The sequence below is a fragment of the Charadrius vociferus genome, unplaced genomic scaffold, assembly GCF_000708025.1.
Source record: "Charadrius vociferus isolate BGI_N301 unplaced genomic scaffold, ASM70802v2 scaffold953, whole genome shotgun sequence".
Classification (NCBI taxonomy): Eukaryota; Metazoa; Chordata; class Aves; order Charadriiformes; family Charadriidae; genus Charadrius; species Charadrius vociferus.
In genome coordinates, this window is record NW_009647678.1 from 497,062 (window position 1) to 519,497 (window position 22,436).

Consider the following 22,436-nt stretch of genomic DNA (forward strand, 5'->3'; position numbering starts at 1 on the left):
CTGAGCAAACAGCAGAACCCTCCTTTAGCCTACACACGAGGGTGTGATGAAATTTTGTATTCCACAACATATTCATAATTGGCTCTCTCTCAAACAGCAAATGCGTCAAAGAAGTGGACTTGCTGCAGAGGCTCATGGAGTGGACTGGCATGCTCTAGTGTTGCATATTGGCTTGCTTTTGGCTACGGCAGTGAAGCATGCAGGAAAATAGCAGAATGTACTGGACACCATAATCAAAACAAGTCTTGCTGTACTGCAGCGTCCACTGAAATGCACTTTTTTCCCAGTCAGATGAGCATATATGTATGAGTACAAGTATCTACATGCTTGGAAACTAACTGACAGTTCACTTGCACAGCTGTGGTTTTGCTGTCATGTCAGGAGGAATAATCATTATAACTAGTTGTTTTGGTTATATTTAGTAATTCTGGCTCTGAGGGTCCTGATTTTGTATAACTGAAATGAGTCTTTTGTCTCTTGTGTATACTGTGAATGAGCAAAAGGCAGTGCCAGATGTAGAGATGGTACTATAGCCTCATTTTTCTCAGCTGAAACACAACTCGCATTTGTCGTAAATGAAGGCAGTGAGCAAAGTTGTCAGACTGGGAGGAAAATGTTTTTTCAAACGCAGCTAAGCGTCCAGAAACTCCCGTTTCTTTTTTCTCCCCCTCTTCCCAATTCTGCATGCTGTCCAAGTACTCATCCTAAAATCCAGCACTTCAGCATACTTCCTTTGCGAAAACAGTGCAAGCAAAGATGCTTCAGTAGTATGGGAAAGGTCTCGCTGATTGAAGAAATAGAACAGCCAAGAGATGCCTTGTTTGGGTAGAAAAAAAACCAAACTGCTTTTGTCAAATAATTTGTCTTGCAGTGTAAGTTTGTTCATTTGAATAGAAATATATTCATAAGGAATGGCACTACAAAGATTCATTTCTGTAAGAGCTTGCTGGTTTGGACAAAATTCACATTCTGTATGCATAAAAAAACCCACGCAGCACCATATTTAAGTAGGGGAAGTTTTATGTACAGTATTACTTTGACGCAGATATGGAAAGAAGGCATATTTGGGGTTTGGGGATGGAGTTTGCCAAACTTCTGAAGAAGCAGTGGTAGAGAAGTAGTAAAGCATGCCGACTTAAAGAAAAATAGTTTGCCATTCAGTTAGGAGGCTGTGATCAGATATATTTAGATGTCATATTTTCCATCTGAATGAAAGTAACCTCTGCTCTTAATTCCCAGCACTCAGCCTTATGTGCATTCTTTTGTTTTGAAACGCTCAACAAACTTCTGTAACTTTCTTGTAGCCGCCATATCCAGGTATGGAGCAGCCACCACACCACCCTTACTATCAGCACCATGCACCTCCACCTCAAGCTCACCCTCCGTACTCAGGACATCATCCTGTACCACATGAAGCAAGATACAGAGACAAACGAGTAGTAAGTGTCCACAGAGACAGAGGGGACACGGGTCTGCAGGCCACAGCAGGAACGGGAGGAATTTAGGGTATAGATCTAGCCTAAACTGAGATTTGTTGACTTTGATAAACTGCATTTTTAAGACCTGTATTAGTTTTCCTTGGAAAGATCAGTTGCTTAGATGGACTAGAGACTTCCAGCGTCTTAGAAAAGCCTCTCTCCCCCAGATGATGTAGAATTGGAAAATTCTCAGAACATACTCTTAAACTGAGGTGTGTGCTTAAAATGGCTTCCAGCTGTCTAGCACTGAACTTCCGATGCTGAAGCCTAGTTTGAATAAGGACATGCCTGTAACATTGCTTGTGCAAATCACTTTATCAGCAGAAAAGTTTGTGTTTTATGACTTCTTACAGGCACATCAAAAACCAGGGCAAATTGTTAAATAATTTCTGTTAGCTGGCTTTTGAAGGCTGCTTCAAGCTTTCTGGTCTCTTGCTGGTATCTGGCATTTGAACCCCAGATCCTGCAGGGTGGAAGCACAGACATGGTGCTGCCCTGAAGATGAAAGAAGAAACTTGTGCTTATGGATGTGGGACATAATTTCTTTTTTTCTAACACTGGGCTTTCCCAAAAATTATGCCCAATCCTATGCATAGGGGAAGGGAGGGGATTTTAATCTGGGAAAGAAAATAAACAGAGCTGTCCTTTTCATCACAGCATGACTACGACATGAGAGTAGATGACTTTCTTCGCCGCACACAAGCAGTTGTCAGTGGTCGGAGAAGCAGGCCTCGGGAGAGGGACCGAGAGCGGGAACGGGACCGTCCTAGAGATAATAGAAGAGACAGAGAACGTGACAGAGGCCGTGATCGGGAAAGGGAGAGAGAGAGGATTTGTGACCGGGACAGAGACAGAGGTGAAAGAGGTAGATACCGAAGATAATCATTCTGGAACCAGTGCTCACTTGAAACAAAAAAAGCTTGTATTTTTTTGTGTGTTTACAAGTAGTACATTTTATTTTCAGCTGTCTACTTAAAGTTCGTTGTGTAGAAGGATTTATAATGACCCTCTCTATTCCAAGCATGCAGTGAACTATGAACTGGAAAAACTCAAATTGGCCAAAAATAAAATAAGCAAAGCTCACACTCAACTTGGCGTTTCTATTGGAGCAGAATGGGAAACAGCTAAGAATGTAGATATTAATTCTCAGTAAGTGTTCATCTACTTAGTGACTTCATTCTAGGTTTTTCAGTACTGATGGATAACTGCCATATTTTTTTTGCTTTGATGTTTTGTTCCTGTAGTTTCACATGGTTCAATGGGAGAATGCTGCTATCAAGTATGCAAATACTGAAGTATGATTTTTTTTTGACTGTATGGCAGTGTTGTAGCAGCCTTTTTTTTTCTTCCCCTCCCTTTCCCCCCCCCTTTTTTTAACCCTATCTGTAAAGTCCAGTGTTTTTTCAGTCTTCAGTAATGAAAGCAATATTAAGAAGACACTATTGATATCTAATTTTTAACCTTTTTTAAAAATCTTTCCGTGTTCAGTAACATTTTGGTCAATTTTCTTGTCTAGTCTCCTTCCAAAATGTACACATTGCTTGGAATGTTCACGGCCTGCGTGTGTGGAACCAGAAAATATTGCTGTATTCTACATTGCTACCATTTTTTTTATAAAAATAAATTGGTAACTATTGAAATGATTAAAACTCCAGATTGGGTTTCTTCGTCTTCTAAGCTTGCCAGCTTTGATTGATTCTGGCAGTTCTAGGAAATTGTGTTCAAAAATAGTTTAAAGGTTCTTATAATAGGTGAAATTGATCTGAAGCCTGAATTTAGAAAAAGGACTGCTTTTCTGTTTCCACAGTGAAGTAGTCAACTTATAGCTCCTGCAGCTAATCAGAATTATTAAGGCCCTACACATTCAACTTAATCAAATGATCTTTGAGCTATTTATAGGCTGTCCCCTACCATAATAATACCTGTCTCCCGGGAGTGTGTTAGTCCTGCAAGAAAGATCCAGACTCTCCCCATGTTGTCTTTGTAGTGATTACTGCCTTGCTTATTTGTCTTAAATAGGAAATACTTGAATCTAAATGCCAATGGTAAAACTGTGAAAAAAGAAAAGTAAAACTTGTAGTGGAAGTTGTTCAGTTTCTCCGGCAATTTCCTAGTTCTCACAACTTGTATAAGTAGCACTGCCTCGGTGGACCTCATAACCTTTCTTCAGTGTCTTCTCATGTAACAAAGCCAGATTGTAGCATGTGCTTTAAAGACCTCCAGCTCCACAGTGCCGAGTGCTGTAGCTGTTTTTATGAACTGCAATATAGGATTGGCCACGGTGTGGCAGTTGTGGAAACACATCGTTTTCAGATTTGACAGTAATTTGGGCTCTTTATATTTTAGTCTACATAGCTATAGTAAACATCTACATGTGTGAAGCAAAATGTTTTACCTCCAACATGCAAGTCTGTTGGGATTTCTTTAAATGCTACAAGAAGCTGGACCTGTTTGGATTCCTTAAAACACTTTACCGTGCACTGAGAAGTACGCCTGTTAGCAGTAGGATTAGATCAGTCTGTCAAATTTGGTACACATACCTCGTCTAATTGGAGAAATACGTTATAGACTACCTCCATTCTTTGTTATCTTTTTCTGCTTTATATATGGATTCTAGAAGGAAGCCGGGGGGGGGGGGGGGGGGGGGGTTTTCTTTTCTTTTTTTTATTTTTTAAATTCAATGTTAAGTAAGCCAAATTTCTTAGAGTCAGTTACAGAAAAGAAGCTCCTCCTTAAAGTGGCTTGCAGAGCACTTTCTCTGTCCAACTTTTCCCAGCTATCCTGTTTCCCGTGTCTTTCGTTAGCCCTGTCTGACCAGCATCTACGCGATATGCTCGGAGGTTTGCTGGCTTTCTGGCAAGCAAACTGACATCTCAGCAAATCTTCTGCTTGCAGAAGCTGGATGATGGGCACTGTTAGTGATCAAGATTGGTGGAGCTGTGCCTAGGGACCCAGCTGTATGAACAGTTACAGTCAAACCGTTCAGACCTGGGGCCTGAGTGCCATGCTGTTCCACTTTCTGCTCACTATGCATATTTCAGTATGCATATTCCTGCATAAGATCCCATCATACCCATAGGAACAACATATCAGAAGTTACCATGAGAAGCACTAGTCTTGTTCTAACCCTTTTTAGTTTGGGAAAAAATTCAGTTAAGCTTTCGTAAATGTTGTGGTATGAAGAGATTTAAGCAGACATTGAAACTATTGACAATGCTGATAAAAAAGTTAATGTAGGGTAGGGAATTTTATTATGTAAACAAATACAACATTTTCTCAGCCTGTTCTGTTTGAAAACAATTCCGCAGCATCCTGAATACCACAAATATGAGTTAAAATACTTAAAGGGAGGGTGCCAGGGGATGGGAACAGTCTTTTTTCAGTGGTGCCCAGTGATAGGACAAGGGGTAATGGGCACAAGCTTGAAAATAGGAAGTTCCATCTTAACATGAGGAGAAACTTCTTTGAGGGTAGTAGAGCACTGGAACAGGCTGCCCAGAGAGGTTGTGGAGTCTCCCACTCTGGAGACATTCAAAACCCGCCTGGACGCCGTCCCGTACAGCCTGTTGTAGGTGACTCTGCTCTGGCGGAGGGGTTGGGCTAGATGATCTTCAGAGGTCCCTTCCAACCCTGACCATTCTGTGATTCTGTAAAACTGGGGCAGGTTCTTTCTTGAGTAAGCTGGCACAGCAGTGGAATAACCTTACCTAGAGCAGGAGGCCTGAACTAGCATCATTTCAGTAGGTTTCATCAGTAAGTGCACCTTGAACAATTTCAGGAGTGCTGCATTTGCTACCTTTCTTTTCCGAGCCAAGAGCAGTATTATTTTTACCTCCAACTTGTCAGGCAAGGCAAGTGACTACTATTGCACTGTTCCCATGTGTAATATTTCTTCTTTGCAAGTTCCATCTCTAGAGGTTTTCCTGCATTTATCAGTTAGCGTAGCCCAGAGGCATTTGGGGGTTAAGATGGGCAAGTTACTGACAGAGGCGGTTTTCACACCCCTATAGTGTTGCAGTTAGAATGGTGACCTGTGCAGCAGGACTCCAGGCATATATACTGAATGGAAAAGAGAAATGGTTCTCAGAAAAGTAATTTCTCTGCTGGTTTTGGACTCTGGTCTCCCCTCAGCCCCCAAGTAGTTAGTGCATTTGTAAAAATGTGATGATACAGGCTTCACCAGCTGTTCGCAGCTCCCAGTTTTTCATGACCTTGGCCATTCAGATGGTGCTTTTTAGTATCCTGGGATCTTAGCTTCACTTTCCAATCTAGAGCGAGCTATTTTGACAGGGGAGGCATTTTGGTTGTGAATAATCAAGCCTGAGTGACATTATAGGAGAAAGCAGTTAAGGTAAGGGAGCTAGTTGCGGATTGAGGGACTAAATTCAGCACATGAATTTATGAAATGTACTAAAACGAATTGAAAAGTTAGAGCAAGAATTACTGTTCTAGGGACCATGTGTGATCAGCTAACAGGGTCCCAAGGGATAAAGCAACTATAGTTCAATCTTGCTTAGGCCAGAAGGAATTTGCTGGTTAAGCAAGCAACTCTGCCCCACAACAGCTTTTTAGCATGACCAAGTTCAACAGGGTGCTTCATGATATGCCCAGTTTAAAGCATAACCTAATAATTTTATTCACCAAGGAATGTGCATAAATGCCTTGCTGAATCAGCCTAGGAGAAGAATAGTGCTGATGGGAATAGGATGTCTATTCTTTCTTCCTCTTTGCAATCCTGCCACATCTTCTACAGCAAAATAGGCAGCACTTGACAAGAATGAAGATAGCAATGGCTGCACAGGTGGACAAGAATGCCAGAACATCCAGGCAGTGGTACTGGTACCAGGTGAGATGGTGAGCAGCTGGTCTCAAGTGCTTTGCTCCTTTGTGACGCATGACAAATTCAATCCAAAAGACAGCTCTGTCCAGAGGCTTAACTGGCTGGTCGTGGTGTATCTTGGATAACCTTAGAGCGTTTTCCTTATAGCTGGGGCAAAAAAGAAGAAAAGAAGAATTGTGGCTACAGAGTACACATAATACAACTAGAATTGTCACCCAGAGCCTCCAGAGGATTTATACTAGCAGAGAACTCTCTCAGGAGCTGCGCTGTGCTTTCCAAGAACTGTTTTTCTCAAAGGGATCATAAAATGTAGTATAAGGAAAATCAAATTACTCGTATCTCCTTTCTGAGAAATGCTGATTCTCAGAAATGAAAGATGGTTGTCATCTGAAACCCAAACTCCAGCTACTCAGTATTTTTGGTTTCCAGAAGAGCCAGCAGAGTTTCTCACATCAGCAGCCAAACATTTTTAATAGCCTCATCCTACTGTAAGGCAAGAATAAAACTCACGTGGAATTGTTAATGACTGTGTTCAGTGCATCAACTAGGTCCTGCATCTTCAGCGTGCTGAAATCCAGCTCAACTGCAGCCCCCTTTGCCCTCATATGAGCAATGTTATCAAACTGGTCAGCAAACAGGGGAATCCCAACCATGGGGATCCCATGGTAGATGGCTTCATAGATCCCATTGGTCCCACCGTGAGTAATAAAGGCCTTCGTCAAGGGATGGCCTGGAACAGGGAAGGAGAGGCACATACATGTAACAGCAGCTGTGGCAGACCGCGTTTACCGGGATGGGGTAACTGCAAACTACCCAGGCAAATGCACTGCGAGAGAAGGGAACAGCCCTGACCTCTGGATCAGGATCAGCGCTTGCACACTTAGCTCTCACACATTCATATTTATTTTAATGCAATGTGTGAATCGGCATGTTCCTCCAGAGTACCTCAGAGTTACTTCAGCCCTTCTGCTATTGTGCAGGTCTAGTTTTTACACAGTATCAGGTACACAACACTCCCCTGCTGCAGCGTTGCTTAGGTCAATCATTTTTGAAGAATAAGCCCTGGAGATTAATTGCAGAAGCCAAATCCAGCTCCAGAATACGTGTCTAACTTTGGTAGTTACTTCTGCCTACAGGTGGTTCTTAGCCCTTCCAGACAATTGCCACCAAGCTCTGTAAGACAGAGGCATTTGCTTTAGAGATCCATCTTTATAGTTAAGCTCAAGTTGCTGCCTTCTTGAGCCACTGCTCCCTACTCCCTTCAGAGCCTGGCTGTATCTTCCATGGTTCTTCTGCAGTCAGTGACTCACCTTAAAGTCAAAAGCAGGCTAGGAAATAAGGGCTCCAAGAGCAAACCTCTGCTGCTTAAGCTGTGAAACTAATTGTAGCCACAAGTGTTATGTGATTCTTTTGCCTGAATAAGCGATTTTAGTGGAAAAACAAAGAAGGAAACAGTTTTTCCAAGGGCACAATGCATCCCAGATAGAATCAGTCTCACCAAGCAGGTCGTTTTGGGGTATCCAGTCATAAATCCTGGTGTTAGAGCCCAGAGTTTCTGGTTTTTTTCCTTTGTACCGCCAGATGACCTTGAACAAAGGAAGAATAAGATAAACAGTGCATGTGACCTGCTCTTCTGTATTATTACATGTAATGCAGGGCTTTATTCCTATAAAAGGTATGGATATTCCGTACGATATGACATCGTGCTTGGCAATAAAACTAAGGAGGAGGTCGGGGGGGATGGGCCACATGCACCCCTTTTTAGGTACATGTGTGTACCTTTTTGCAGTAATTCAAATAGCCTTGGCTCCAGTTTAGCTCTTTGGTTAGTTATTATGTGCTTATTATAAAAATCACGTAGTGTGATTTTTATTTTTTGGCCCATGGACGCACATCCACATCATTTGATTCAGAGAAGGGGAAGTGACTCAGCAGTCTGACTCTCTGCAGAACCCAGCTTCCCGGCTGTAGCACATCCAGCAGAGATGCAGATAAAAAACAGGCCAGTCCAAATGTAAAAGGCTTGCTGAAGGCAACAGGAGTGACAAAAAACAAGGCAAGTGGTTTTCAACTCAAAAGGAAATTCACCTTTTGTGGAAGCTGGCTGAGGGCTTTGGCAATCACATTACTTTTTTCATCAGTTAGGTTGTAGACCATTGACCCGAGAGAGAATACCACGATGCCGTGTTCCCCTGAGCTCTGCACAAACTCTTCCATTTCCTAGGAGAGGCAGAAAACATGCGAAGAGTAGTTACACTGTGCAGATTACACAGAACAAACAGGAGAAGCTGTAGATGTGCACACACTTGAAGGGCTACGATCTTATGGGCATCACAGAGACATGGTGGGATGGGTCCTATGATTGGAGTGTTGGAATGGAAGGTTACAGGCTCTTCAGGAAGGACAGGCAGGGGAAAGAAGGAGGGGGTGTTGCCCTCTATGTCAGTGACCAGCTGGAGTACATGGAGCTCCACCTGTGGGATGGGTGAAAAGCCAACCAAGAGCTTATGGGTCAGGATTAAAGGGAATGCAGGGGCAGGTGGTGTTACAGTGGGAGTCTGCTACAGGCCACCTGACCAGGATGACGGAGTGGATGAGGACCTCTATAGACAGATAGGAGCAGCATCATGTTCGCAGGCCCTGGTCCTCATGGGGGACTTCAGCCACCCCAATATCTGTTGGAAGGACAACATAGCAGGGCATAAGCAATCCAGGAGGTTCCTGGAATGCGTTGATAATAACTTCTCCAAGTGATAGAGGACCCAATGAGAGAGGTGCCGTGCTGGACCTTGTTCTAACCAGCAAGGAGGGGCTGGTGGGGAATGTGCAGCTCAAGGGCAGCCTTGGCTGCAGTGGTCATCAGATAGTGGAGTTCATGATCCTTAGGGCAGCGAGGAAGGCGCACTGCAAGGTCACTACCCAGGACTTCAGGAGAGCAGACTTTGACTTCTTCAGGGATCTGCTTGGCAGAGTACCATGGGATCAAGCCCTGGAGGGAAGAGGGCCCAAGAAAGCTGGTTAATATTCAAGGATCACCTCCAAGCTAAGGAGCAATGCATCCCAACAAAGAGGAAGTTGGGCAAAAATGCCAGGAGGCCTGTGTGAATGAACAAGGAGCTCCTGGACAAACTCAAACAGAAAAAGGAAGCCTAGAGAGCGTGGGAGCAAGGACAGGTAGCCTGGGAGGAATACAGAGAAATTGTCTGAGCAGCCACGGAACAGGCTAGGAAAGCTTAAGCCCAGATAGAGTTACATCTGGCCAGGGACATCAAGACAAGAAAAGCTTCTATAGGTATGTCAGTAACAAAAGGAAGACTAGGCAAAATGTGGGCCCTCTCCAGAAGAAAACGGGAGACCTGGTCACCTGGGATATGGACAAGGCTGGGATACTCAATGACTTTTTTGACTGTCTTCACTGTCAAGTGCTCTAGCCACACAACCCAAGTTGTAGAAGGGAAAGGCAGGGACTGGGAGAATGAAGAACCACCAATGTTGGAAAAGATGAGGTTCAGCACCATCTAAGGACCTTGAAGGTGCACAAGTCCGTGGGACCTGATGAGATTCATCCATGGGTCCTGAGGGAACTGGCAGATGAAGTGGCCAAGCCACTATCCATCATATTTGAGAATTCATGGTAGTCCGGTGAAGTTCCCACTGACTGGAAAAGGGGAAACATAATCCTTATATTTATAAAGGGAAAAAAGGAAGAGGTGAGGAGCTACAGGCCAGTCAGTCTCAGCTCTGTGCCTGGCAAAATCATGGAGCAGATCCTCCTGAAAATTATGCTAAGGCACATGGAAAATAAGGGGTGATTGATGACAGCGAGCATGGCTTCACTAAGAGCAAATCGTGCCTGACAAATTTTTTGGCCTTCTACAATGGCATTACAACATTGGTGGATAAGGGAAGAGCAACTGACATCATCTGCCTGGACTCGGGCAAAGCACTTGATGCTGTCCTGGATGACATCCTTGTCTCTAAATTGGAGAGACATAGATTTGACAGATGGACCACTCGGTGGATAAAGAACTGGTTGCACTCAGAGTTGCAGTCAACGGCTTGATGTCCAAGTGGCAACCAGTGACGAGTGGCATTCCTCAGGGGTTGGTACTGGGGACCAGTGCTGTTTAACATCTTTGTTGGCCACATGGGTGTTGGGATTGAGTGCACCCTCAGAAAGTTTGCTGATGACACCAAGCTGTGTGATGGGGTTGACACACTGGAAGGAAGGGATGCCATCCAGAGGGACCAGGACAGACTTGAGAGGTGGGCTGTTGCAAACCTCATGAACGTCAACAAGGCCAAGTGCAAGATCCTGTACATGGGTCAGGGCAATCCCAAGCACAAATACAAGCTGGGTGGAGAATAGATTGAAAGCAGTCCTGAGGAGAAGGACTTGGGCCTGTTGGTGGATGAGAAGCTCAACATGAGCCAGCAATGTGCATTCACAGCCCAGAAAGCCAGCCGCATCCTGGGCTGCATCAAAAGAAGTGTGGCCAGCAGGTCGAGGGAGAGGATTCTACCCCTCTACTCCGTTCTTGTGAGACCCCACCTGGAGTACTGCATCCAGCTCTGGAGCCCCCAACATAAGGAAGACATGCACCTGTTGGAGCGAGTCCAGAGGAGGGCCATGAAGATCATCAGAGGTCTGGAGCACCTCTCCTGTGAAGACAGGCTGAGAGAGCTGGGGTTGTTCAGCCTGGAGAAGAGAAGGCTCCAGAGAGACCCTATAGCGGCCTTCCAGTACCTAAAGGAGACCTACAGGAAAGATGGGGAGGGACTCTTTGTCAGGGAGTGTAGTGATAGGATGAAAGGTAAGTCTTAAACTGGAAGAGGGTAGATTTGGATTAGGTATTAGGAAGAAATTCTTTACTGTGAAAGTGGTGAGATACTGTAACAGGCTTCCCAGAGAAGTTGTGGAGGCCCCATCCCTGGAGGTGTTCAAGGCCTACAAGCATTTTCAGGACGCATTTCTTTCAGTGTACAAGCAGCAGGAACGGAACCTGGCACTGTCATGAGAGGACCGTACCCTGCGACACCCTCCCTAGTATAGTCAGTCATGGTTCTAGATTTTCACGGAACAAGTACTTTGTATTTCATCGCTCTGCAGGAAGGGGCAGTGCTGAAAACTGATAGGGGTTTTCAGCATCCTGATCAGAGATTCATCAAGTTGCTGCTATCACTTCAGTCAGCCAGTTCTCTATTTCTTGCAATACAGCACATGTTGCTAAACGGACTTTCTACAAATCGCACCAATAGGTCTTCCTATTCCTTTTTTTAGTTAATATCACGTGAAATGGAGCAATAGCATCCAAAAGAGAACGGTTACCCATATCCCCCAACTCAACCCCTGCTACAGGGGAGTGGGAAGAAAGTTAGAACGTTTCTTTTAGTAGACAGCTTGCACTGAAAATTCTCTGCCTCGTCTAAGGCTCCTACAGGAGTGATAATCATCATAACCAGTAATAACCAGAGCTTGTCTTGTTGCCATCATCAGTATCTGGGAGTTTCAAATTCCAACTGAATATTGCCAGTCACAGCAGAACTTAGGCTGGAGATGCTGAGTATTTTTGCTCCCTTTAAGATGTCTTAAACTAAGCAGCAATAGAAAAAGTGTTTATCATGCATCTCTTTCTGCAAGTCTTGACTCCACTTTGTCTAAAGGATTTGTCCTGTCAGTGCCTTTTTGCATCAGGTATTTCAGTGTTATCATGGGCAGCAAGTCTCTGTCTTAGAATTAAATGTTACACTTAACTACTCTGAGGTAGCACTTGTTTTTCCTAAAACAAACACTGTATTCCCTCCTGCTGATCTCAGCTATCCTCTTTTAAGACAGCAAGCTCTAAACCCAACCCTCAGTTTGTACAACATGGACAAATTGCTGAATAGCTCTGTGCTCCTCGCTGGCAACAGAGCATCTTCTTTAAGAATGAGCTTTCTCACGACATGGTTTGCATGGTTAATCAGGGAGAGAGACAGTTTTTGTTCTGCTGGGCAACCAACCAACCAATGGCAGAACAAAGTTGGGATACCTTTGGTAACGGCTTTGCAGGCTGGCAATGAAGTCCTCCAACAAACTCAAAGTTGGGCAGGAAAGGGCGTGGAAATTCAAAGTCCCAGTATGTTCTGATTAACCATATCTCTGCTTTCCCCATCGTCTCACACAGGGTTGTGGGCCTTCCTACGGACAAGGTACAAGGGGTTTACAACACACACAGGACTGGTCTTGTTTGCTCTAGATTGCAAAATAGGAGCCTTACCTTTGTCTTTTGGCACTTCCAATCAGTGTATCATATCATGTATCAGTCTATCAAATCATGCATGGAATGAAAACATGGACAAATCCAGACCTATTCCTTGCCCTGTCCTGTGCTCGCGTTGGCAGCTTACCACGAACAAGGCAATACAATCTTTAAAAGGACTTTCAACCTTCAGGATGAATTTAGAGCGGTACAAGAGTAAGTGAGATACATTGAATTTTTGTGATACAGAAGTGCAATTTTTGTACTGCTGAAAGACTTCATTACCTGTGCTGGTAATAAAAATGCACTTTGGGGAAGAGAACAAATCACAGAAAATTTAGTTCCAAATAAAAAAATAATTAATTGTGAGATAATGGTCACCAGTCAGGGAGGAAGAAAGGTTTTAAACAAAGTTCTGTGGCATTTTTCAAATGGTGACTTAGTCAGTGGCTGCTCAGACTGCAATAAAGACAGGTACAGCCATCCCTAGTTCTTTTGGGGACTGGGTCAGCCCCTTCTGATACATAATGGGAAAATTTGGTCAAATCCATAGATGCTTTGAATGTCATTTTATGTGAAATCCAGCTTCTAGAAATCCATCTATAGAAAAAAATCTAATGGGTAAGACTATTTTGTAGCTTCCCATTTGGAAAAATACATGTTCTTGGGTACATGCTGCAAGTTACCTTTGCAGTATTTTCCCCACAAAGTGGAACCGGGGAGTAAAAGGGTTAAAAGTATTGGTAAATGATTGTCCAAAGCCAGCCTAATGCAAGCAGGAACTAAGCAAAATAAGCAGCAAGATAAAAATTATCTGTAGGACATCTTCTTATATGATTTGATCAGTGTTTCAATATACACCTTTTTTTTTTTTTTAAGTGAAGATCAATTAGTCAGTTACAAAGTTACTGGAGTGAAAATTAAGCCTGCGTTACAAGTAGAGGGATATAAAGGTGTAATTAAGTCTCACGTGGAATTTAAAAAAAAAAAATCCAGGGAAAAGGGACTAGTTTGCAGAGCGCAGAGGTGTTCTTGGGAAATGCAGGAAGAGATTGGAGGGCAACACAATAGGTGTCCTTGTGCTTGCTGTTCACTCGTTATCTGCTTAAACATAGGTATGCTGTACAAGATTCAAAGTCCATTGAACTAAAAAGTCTCTTTAACAGACTTTGAATCAAGCCTGAGTTGTACTAGGTTGGTACAAAAATTTCAGGTATGTGTGTAGTTTAAGGAGACTATTTCAAACTCTGAATGGTGGATGAAGGGGAAAGGTGGTACTTCTTAGCTTTTATTATTGGAGAATATGAACTCACGCTTAGCATCCTGTACTACGTAGGGTTGCAAGATGGTATCTCCAGATGATGCATGCAATGTGAATGAGGGGTGCTTTTTTGCTCTGCAGTTGTCCAGAGACAGCCAGTGTTCCTAGGTACAACAGGTTTAACTCCATCCTTGTGTTGTCAATGATGCTGTCTCCAGTGCCTTACACTTAGTTAAGGAATGATTTTGCCCTCCAACCTTTATCTGCTACCGTCTTAATTGTAGAAGTGCCTGTTACCAAGATGAAGAGGCAACATCTGTCCTCTGAAAGCACTAAAATGGCCATACACCTCAGTGCAAGAGCTTACCAACAGTATCATCATTGACAAAATTTAGAACTATATGCTTTAAAGGTCCTCAAGAGGAACTAGAGCAAAACTGCACTGATGTCTGTTAGACTAAACTGGACCTAAAAGGGAAAGCACAGCCTGCATGTGACCAAAACGGGATTACCATCTCTGCTGGCCATCAAGAAAGAGTATTTTGAGTCAACAGCACTGAGCTCCCAAAACATTCAAAAAGCACAACCTATGCAAGAGGAGAAACTACTCAACAGCTGCCTTACCTAAGACATGACTGTAGTACCCATCCAATTCGTCTTGCCAAAACTTCAAGAAAAATAAATCCATGTAAAAGTAAAAGAGGAAGTTCTGTAGTCTTTCCACAAAGGACATCTTGTCTGTCAGCGCTATTGTGCTAGCAGGCACATAAGAAGGTGGGGACGGGAGCCCACCGCACAGCCGTTCTGCCACATTCGCAGCAGAGAAGCGGAAGCTATAGACAAACGGTATTGCTAGGATTTCTGCTACAAGCTCTCCGCCTACAGCCAGGGGGTCAGCGATCAGAACATCAAACTTGGCCTGCTGCAGCTTTGCTATCAGCTGAGGGTTCATCACCAAGGTGTCACAGGTCTGCTTTGACATATTGGTAAAGACCTGCAAGTCCTCTTCCATCTTCCACATGAGCTCCCAGGGGAAGAGATTAGAGATCTCATTCATCCAGAAATTGAGGAAGTCCTCCATGATAGCATCCAGGGTCTTCTGGGTAAAGGGGACTTGGAGGACCTCAAAGGTGAAGGGGGAGGAGGTGTCTTGGTAGTTGATGAGCAGATTGCTTGAGGGCACCAGCACAGTCACTTCATGACCCCGAAGAACGAGCTCTTCCAGCAGCACTTTCACATTGATCCAGTGACTTGCATCGGTGGGCCAGACCACCACCTTCCCACAAAAGCCAGCGCTCCAACAGCATGCACAGGCCCAGAGCAGGCAGGAGAACCTTAGCCCCATCATCTCAGCAGTCCATGTACAACTCCGGTCTGATGAAGCTGGAAGCAGTTTACTGCTCCAGTGTGCAAACACTTCAGAGTCAGCCAATAAAAGTGAGATCCACTTAGTGCCAAGCTTGGCAAGAGGGCACGTGAGAACACAAAACAACACTCATGGGAGGACTGGGCAAGAGGCAAATCCTGTTCTGGAGTCTCCTTCAGAGCCACAGCTGGTCTTGAAATGATGGCAACTCCTGTTTCTGCTTACCACAAAGTGCGTTTTGCAGCATGTGAGGACCAAAAGCCCTTTCCCTGTGTTGTAGTTTAATCTTGATAGGCAGCTAAGCACCACAGAGCCTCTCACTCCCCCACAGTAGGAGGGGAAAAGAATCGGAAGGGCAAAAGGTAGAAAACTCATGAGTTGAGATAGAGACAGCTTAATAAGCAAAAAAAACAAAAATAAAACCAAGAAAAACAAGTAATACCAAAAGAACAATTGCTTACCATCAGCCAACCAATGCCCAGCCAGTCCCTGCACAACAGCAGCCCTGGCAAACTTTTCCCCTACCCCCAGCTTTTTTCGCTGAGCATATCACCCGGTATGGGTTATCTCTTTGGTCAGTTGGGGTCAGCTGTCCCGGCTGTGTCCCCTCCCAGCTTCTTGTGCACTGTTAGCCTACTCACTGGGAGGAGCTGCGTGAGAAGCAGACAAAGCCTTGATTCTGTGTAAACACTGCTCGGTAATAACTAAAGCATCCCTGTATTATCAACACTGTTTTCACCACAAATCCAAAATACAGCCCCATGCAAGCTACTATGAAGAAAATTTATTCTATTCCAGCCGAAATCAGTATACCCTCATACCAGATCTTCAAGGTGAAGATATGCATTCCTGTACCAAGCAGGAGCTCAGGCTACGGAAAGCACACGAGCAGCCCATAGGACCCTTTTGACAGCTACAGGATGAACCCCATCTTATTACTTGACTACAGCCTAGATTTGCTTTTTTGCCATGTAAGAACCAACCTACCTGTAAAGCCGGTTACAATTTTTATCATCTCCTCCTTTACTAGGTGCAAAATGTCCAGCAGTGATTCATGACTAGCCCATGGGGAGCTCTAGTTCTGTCCTCTCTATAACCAGATGCTGTGGACACACAGCACTGCTGCTGGAAGGACACAGTCCTGGTAGGTGACTCCAGCATCAGGCCACCCCAGGAGAGAAACAGGAGGAGGTGAGGAGCACAGGTGTTGCTCACCTTGCTGCTTCTGTGTCTTCTCTTGGGAAGATGCTGCAAACTGGCATCAGTGTATCCATATCATGTAGTCCAGGACAGATACTGCCAAGACAAGAGACCTGACTTCTTCTCTTGACTGTATCCTGCATGATGTAGTGAAGTTGCTTGTTCAGGGAAAAAAAACAGGCAGTTTCTCTCTCTTGAGCAGAGGGTGAATGAGGCTGAGACTGAGCCTAAACAGGGCCTGAACACTCCTCCAGGAGCTCAGCACCACCACATGATCTCCCCTCACTAGACTGACAGTGTAGCAAGCAGTCTTTCATCATGCTTCAACCTCATCATTTGAAAAAGCCTTTAGGTAGCTCTAGGAAAGCAGCTAGATTAATAAGAACGCCGAAGAAGATTTTCCAAGGAGAAAGAGAAGGATGGGATATTCTGCAGGAGCTGGGACATTGCCCCATCTCTGTGGCATGCTTGCCCCTTCCTGTCACACCTCCTTCAGGACTGGATACACTCCAGATCAAAACATACCACAGTCAGGCCAGAGAACAGCTAAGCTAACACGGGTAACAAAACAGGTATTGCGCATGGAGCCTTAAATGTTAAACCCCACATTTAACAATAAAAAAGACAACACAAGATCCAAACAGCTCTGAGGCTCACACGACAGGAGATCACCAAACCATGCTTCTGCCAGCACAAGGTTTTCCAGTCTCCATCAAACATGATAAGCAACACCAGTAAACACACAGCTAGGTACTTCAAAAGGTTTAATTCAGTAGTAGTGTTTGGTGGGTACATAGTATTATTTTGCTGTTCTTAGTGTTTGTCTCGATTCATCTATGAATCTGACTGATGAGCTCTGTTTCAAGTGGCTTTAGCACTGTTTTACCTATCCTAGAAGTACCTGTCCCAACTCAGCTGTACCAGTGTAGCAGGTCAGGTCATGTTTGTACTTGCCTGAATTGTTTGACTTGCCTCAGAAATTTTGGAGGAAAGAGGGAGTTCAGGGCTGTCTTGCTCCTAATTTATGCCTTAACCTTTAAGCTCTGGGTATTTACTCTTGTGTGTACAGCAGATGCAATTTCTGGAAGAGCAGCCTTACCTAAAACATCACTGTAGTATTGATCCCAACTTCCCCAGAAAAGGTAATGGTATATCACATCCTGCACAATGTAGAATAAGATGTTTTTAGCCTTTCTAGGAAGGACATCTGATCTGTTAGGAAGCTTGGGGTGGCTGGTACGTAGGAAGGAGGTGCTGGGAGTGTCCCACAGAGCCTCTCTACCGTGTTGCCTATGGAGAACCGGATGGTGTACACAAAAGGGATACCCAGCTTCTCAGCAAACAGCTCCCCACTGGGTGACAGTGGGTCTGCCAAGAGGACATCGAAGGTAGATGCCCTCAGTCTCTCCAGCAGTGCCTCATTCTTCAGGACCTCTTCACAAATGATTTTGGTTACGTTCTTCGGCTTGTGCACCAGTTGAGCTATCTTGTAAATACTTTCCCAGACAGGTAGCACTCTCTCCTGATAAATCCAAAAATAGAAAGCTTCTTCCAATAAGGTAGCCATCTCCTTTTGGTTGATCGGCACCTCAACCACCTCGAACTGGAAGGGTGAGGGCTGTGTGGTGTTGAAGATGAGGAAGCACGAAGGCAGCAGCACGGTCACCTCGTGGCCCTGGACCACAAGCTCCTGGAGTATGTACTTCATGTTCAGCCAGTGGTTGTTGTCAGCTGGCCAGACCAACACTTTCCCACCGGCTCCCCAGCCCAACACAGCCAGAAGCCACAGCACAGCCACCTCCTTCCCAGCCATAGCCTGCCCTGTGTGGCAATGTCCCCGTGGCACTCCTTCACTGGGAGCAGCAGTGCTCCCAAGCTGGACTGGGCATGCGTGAGTGACACTGGCTTGCTCTGAAGGGCAGGGATCCAAGGTAGCTGGTGTGAAATCCTGTCCTGGATAATGGCATGTTTTCCTGGGGAAAAAGGTGACTGGGACCAGCTGGCACCATCTGGTGGTAAATAGCTTGCTGAAGCTGGAAGATGTTCTTCCTCTGGGGCAGTGGGGAGAGCTGTCAGTCCTGGGGGGCTCAGTCCAGAGAGGACTGTGTCCTGTTGGTCTTCCTGGCCCTCCTGCCTGTCTAACTACAGTCTCAATGTTATTTGTTTGGTAGAAGAGGTGACTTTCTCATTCTTCTGGCTCTTTGAAGCACAGCTGGGCATCCAGCAAAGATGTTCACCCACTGTGTGGGCACCCTTTTGCTTTATAAAGCCATTGAGCATCTGTTTACAGTGCACTTAAGGTGGTGATCCAGGGTTGCAGCTAAAAAGTTGCATCTCAAAGTGGATGTAACTACATGACAAGTCACTCCAGTATCAGAGTAAGACTGTCCTTATGTGAACTTGCCTTTTCCAGAGCACATATTCTGGAGGCCAGAGCTGGTACGTGATGGTGTGGGCTGTCCTGCCTACCACTAGGTGCCAATTATGCACTGTAAGTTGAACCAGAAGGTCTGTTAAACAGTTTTATTTATGGTCACCCTTCTGATGTGCAATTAAGAAATAATGTAAGTTCTCTTCACTGTGCTAAAAAACATTACTGGGCTTCTGCCCAGCTCTGTTATGCAATGTTTTCCTAGTGGTGTTGTGCAAGACTTTTGCTACAGCTCCCATGCTGCCTAGAACATCCTTTCCAGGATGAAAATGAGGGTGATGGAAGCAGTTGGGTTGTGAGAAGCCAAGCTGGGGTACCTCATCTGTGCATATGAGCATGCAGGTATTTGCAGGCAATTGAACGCTGAAAGATTTGCAAGTGCTGTTTTTCATGAGCTCAATATGAGGTTAGTAAAAATAGCATGCTGATTACATGTGATTAATACTTAAACATATTTTTCTACATATTCACTCAAAGCAGTCTAGAAGAAAAGCCTGCAGAGGAAGACCTGTTGCTTTCACTGTTTGCTTGTGGGTGGAGGGTATGTTTTAAATAAAACTTGTTTTGTGCAGAAAAGATTGGTTTTATATCACCAGTGACGTAAGTGAAGTCTCTATTACAAAGCCACAATGCATTTCAGTATTGCTACTGAGGGTGGCAGGGCTGGCTTGTAATTCACCAGCTCCCCCCTCCTTGTTGTGATACTCTGGATTAGGAAAACAGCTCTGTTCCTGGCGGCTTTCTGTGCAAGCAGTCATTGGAGGGGGAAATGTGTAAGCTGAGCTCCCTTGCTGAGGGTCCTATATGGTGTGGAAGTTGTTTCAACCTCCACACTAAAAATAATTACCGGCAAAAGTAAAATCCATCAATTGGGATGACCACCAATCCCCGTCTCAACACAATGGTGTAGCAGCACAGCAACCTGGCAGGGGAGCAGGTGCAAATGGTGGACCGCGGTGGCTCATTCCCGTTTCCATATAGAATCATAGAATCATAGCATCATAGAATTGCTGAGGTTGGAAGGGACCTTTAAGATCATTGAGTCCAATCATCAACCTGCCCTGACAAAACCGCCTCTAAACCATGTCCCTAAGTGCCACATCTACCCTTTTTTTAAACACCTCCAGGGATGGCGAATCCACCACCTCCATGGACAGCCTATTCAAATGTTTAATAACTCTTGCAGTGAAAAAATGTTTCCTAATATCCAATCTAAACCTCCCCTGACATAGCTTGAATCCATTTCCTCTCGTCCTATCACATGTCACCAGGGAGGTCAGCCCCCACCTCTCTACAACCTCCTTTCAGGTAGTTGTAGAGGGTGATAAGGTCTCCCCTCAGCCTTCTCTTCTCCAGGCTAAACAACCCCAGTTCCCTCAGTCATTCCTCATAAGACTTGTCCTCCAGACCCCTCACCAGCTTTGTAGCCCTTCTCTGGACACGCTCCAACACCTCAATGTCGTTCTTGTAGTGAGGGGCCCAAAACTGAACACAGTACTCGGGGTGGGGCCTCACCAGTGCCGAGTACAGGGGATGATCACTTCCCTAGTCCTGCTGGCCACACTATTCCTGATACAGGCACATATATAGGGACATAATGACAAAGTTCTTGCTGACCTCTCTCAGACCTTGACTTTGCCACCCTGCCAGGTTCCTAGCTCTGCAGGTCATAAGGTGGGAGGCTGTGTAATGAGAAGTGAAGTAGCATAAGGCTTACCTAAGACCTTGCTATAGTAGATATCCCATTCTCCCCAGTAGCTCTGGAAAACGTAGTCTTGCAGGTGGTAAGACACAATGTTTTTTATTCTCTCGCTGAAGGACATGTAGTCGGTGAGCTCGGACAGGGCTGCAGGTGTGTAGGACGGTGGGGCAGGGATCTTGCCACAGTGCCTCTCCACGGTGGAAGCCGGGGAGAAGCGCAGTGAGTAGATGAAGGGGATGGCCAGCTTGAGAGCCAGGAGGTCCCCACAGAGCGTCACCGGGTCTGACAGCAGCAGGTCATAGCTAGACCCCTGCAGGTGGGCCATCATCTCCCGGTTGGTTAGCACCGCATTGCACATTACCCTGTTCATCTGGTGCCAGTGTTTGGACAGTTTTCCCAGCTCCTTGTAAAACTGCCAGAAGGTCAAGGTTGTTGGCCTGTTGTTCAGCCACAGTGCCACTACATCCTCAATCAGGTTCTCAATGGTGTCTTTCTTGAAGGGCACATTATAGACTTCAAACTTCTCCATGGCCTCAGCCCTGGGTTTAATGAAGAGGGAAGCGTTGGACACCAGGACGGTAACACTGTGCCCACGGCGGATCAGCTCCTGTATAACTATCTTCACATTCAGCCAGTGGCTGCCTTCCGTTGGCCAGACCAACACATTCCCACAGAAGACAGACCCTAGAATAGCGACCTGGAAAAGGAGCAGCTGGAGGTATTTCTTAGAGCCGGTGGCTTTTGTGGCCATGACGGAGTTAAGGCCTAGGTAGCCTGGGAGTTTTCCCTTCCAGTTGGGAGTGCTGCACCTCTGTGCTGTGTTTGATGGCTCTTCTTTACTAGCACTCTTAGCAAAAGCAAGAATTGGTTGTTGCACAGGTGGGGCCTTTAAAACCCGCGTTTGGTCTCAGGTCTGAAAAGACAGAAAAGGATGTCTGGTGATTCACTTTTCCCTTTCTGCCTTCTACTCTGTTAGATTCCCCCTGAGGGAGCTCCTCTGCCTGCTTAGCAGGGTGGCATCAATCCCTGCTGCTGTCAAAGGTCTGCCTTCAAGCTGCTCCCTTTGCACAAGAAGAATTTCATCCTTTATTTTTTTATACATTTTGTAGTTTTTCTGAGGAATCCTTACTATGAAATAAAAGCAAATAACAGGGGGTCTCTTCTAGCTGTGTAATTACTGTATCAGTAAATGCTGGCAGATTTACTGTAAGTATTAGCAAATAAGTGGCTCTGCTGGCAACACTGGGGAAATACTGAGATTTGCTGGAGAATGTATGACTACATCTGATTTTAAAATGCCTGTTTTCAAATACAACAACTGAGGTATCTGTATACTGTAATGTTTCTATTACTTATCGCAGCAAATCTACCTGTACTTAAAAATATATTTCTCTTATTCTGGGAGTTTCCAAGCTTTTTCCACCTTTCTTTGCAGCAGCAGCACAGGGGCTTACTTAGCCAACAGGCAGCAGTGCTACAGGGAGTGCTTGGTTGAAGATATTGCTAGACTTGGGATAAGACCTTGGCAACACAAGGTAGAGGGACACTTATGACGGGACTAGTAGTGGCAAATTATACCGTAGGCATCCTTAAGCCTCCTCAACCCATCCACAGTCATGTCCCATGAGTTACTGGTAGTCATGCCCCAGCCCCTGCAGAGAGCTGCTGCCTCTCCAGGCTTTACCATTAAATCAAGTTGATTCATCTTTACAGAGAAAGAAAGTACAAGAGAACCAGTCCCCTGGGTACCAGCTCTGGTACTCAAACAAATCACTTGTGTTGCTGCCATGAACTAGCAATGCCAGAGGCAGGCCAAGGAAGGAGAGGCCACAGGATACATGGAAGTGGCTGACTTGGAAGTGGCATCCTTTTTCAGGGTGAGATGTTAGAAGTGCTGGTGTTTCCCATGCTGAGAG

At 45.0% G+C, this 22,436-nt stretch overlaps 2 protein-coding genes across 5 annotated transcripts in view; one reads left to right on the forward strand and one right to left on the reverse strand.

Moving 5' to 3' along the window:
• YTHDC1 (YTH domain containing 1) overlaps positions 1–3,118 on the forward strand; it is a 21,726-nt gene extending 18,608 nt beyond the window's left edge. For 2 of the 3 annotated variants that reach the window (XM_009881131.1, XM_009881132.1), the window contains 2 exons: positions 1,305–1,439; positions 2,136–2,655. In XM_009881131.1, coding sequence (XP_009879433.1) covers positions 1,305–1,439; positions 2,136–2,360 — 360 coding nt within the window. In that variant the 3' untranslated portion in view covers positions 2,361–2,655. Of the gene's footprint in view, positions 1–1,304; positions 1,440–2,135; positions 2,656–2,722 lie in introns of those variants that run through there. The other variant, XM_009881130.1, reaches the window with a different exon arrangement.
• A 3,036-nt stretch (positions 3,119–6,154) lies between these two features.
• LOC104282989 (UDP-glucuronosyltransferase 2A2-like) lies at positions 6,155–21,271 on the reverse strand. Of its 2 annotated transcripts, none has more exons than XM_009881128.1 (6): positions 20,536–21,271; positions 12,351–12,499; positions 8,407–8,538; positions 7,817–7,904; positions 6,829–7,048; positions 6,155–6,465 (listed from the first exon to the last, which is right to left on the reverse strand). In XM_009881128.1, exons 1-6 carry the CDS (start codon positions 21,269–21,271, stop codon positions 6,189–6,191), a joined length of 1,602 nt encoding a protein of 533 aa, XP_009879430.1. In that variant the 3' UTR covers positions 6,155–6,188. The 2 variants fall into 2 exon arrangements, with proteins under 2 accessions (XP_009879430.1, XP_009879431.1); XM_009881129.1 differs by lacking the exon at positions 20,536–21,271 and adding an exon at positions 14,446–15,169.
• Positions 21,272–22,436: the final 1,165 nt, after the last annotated feature.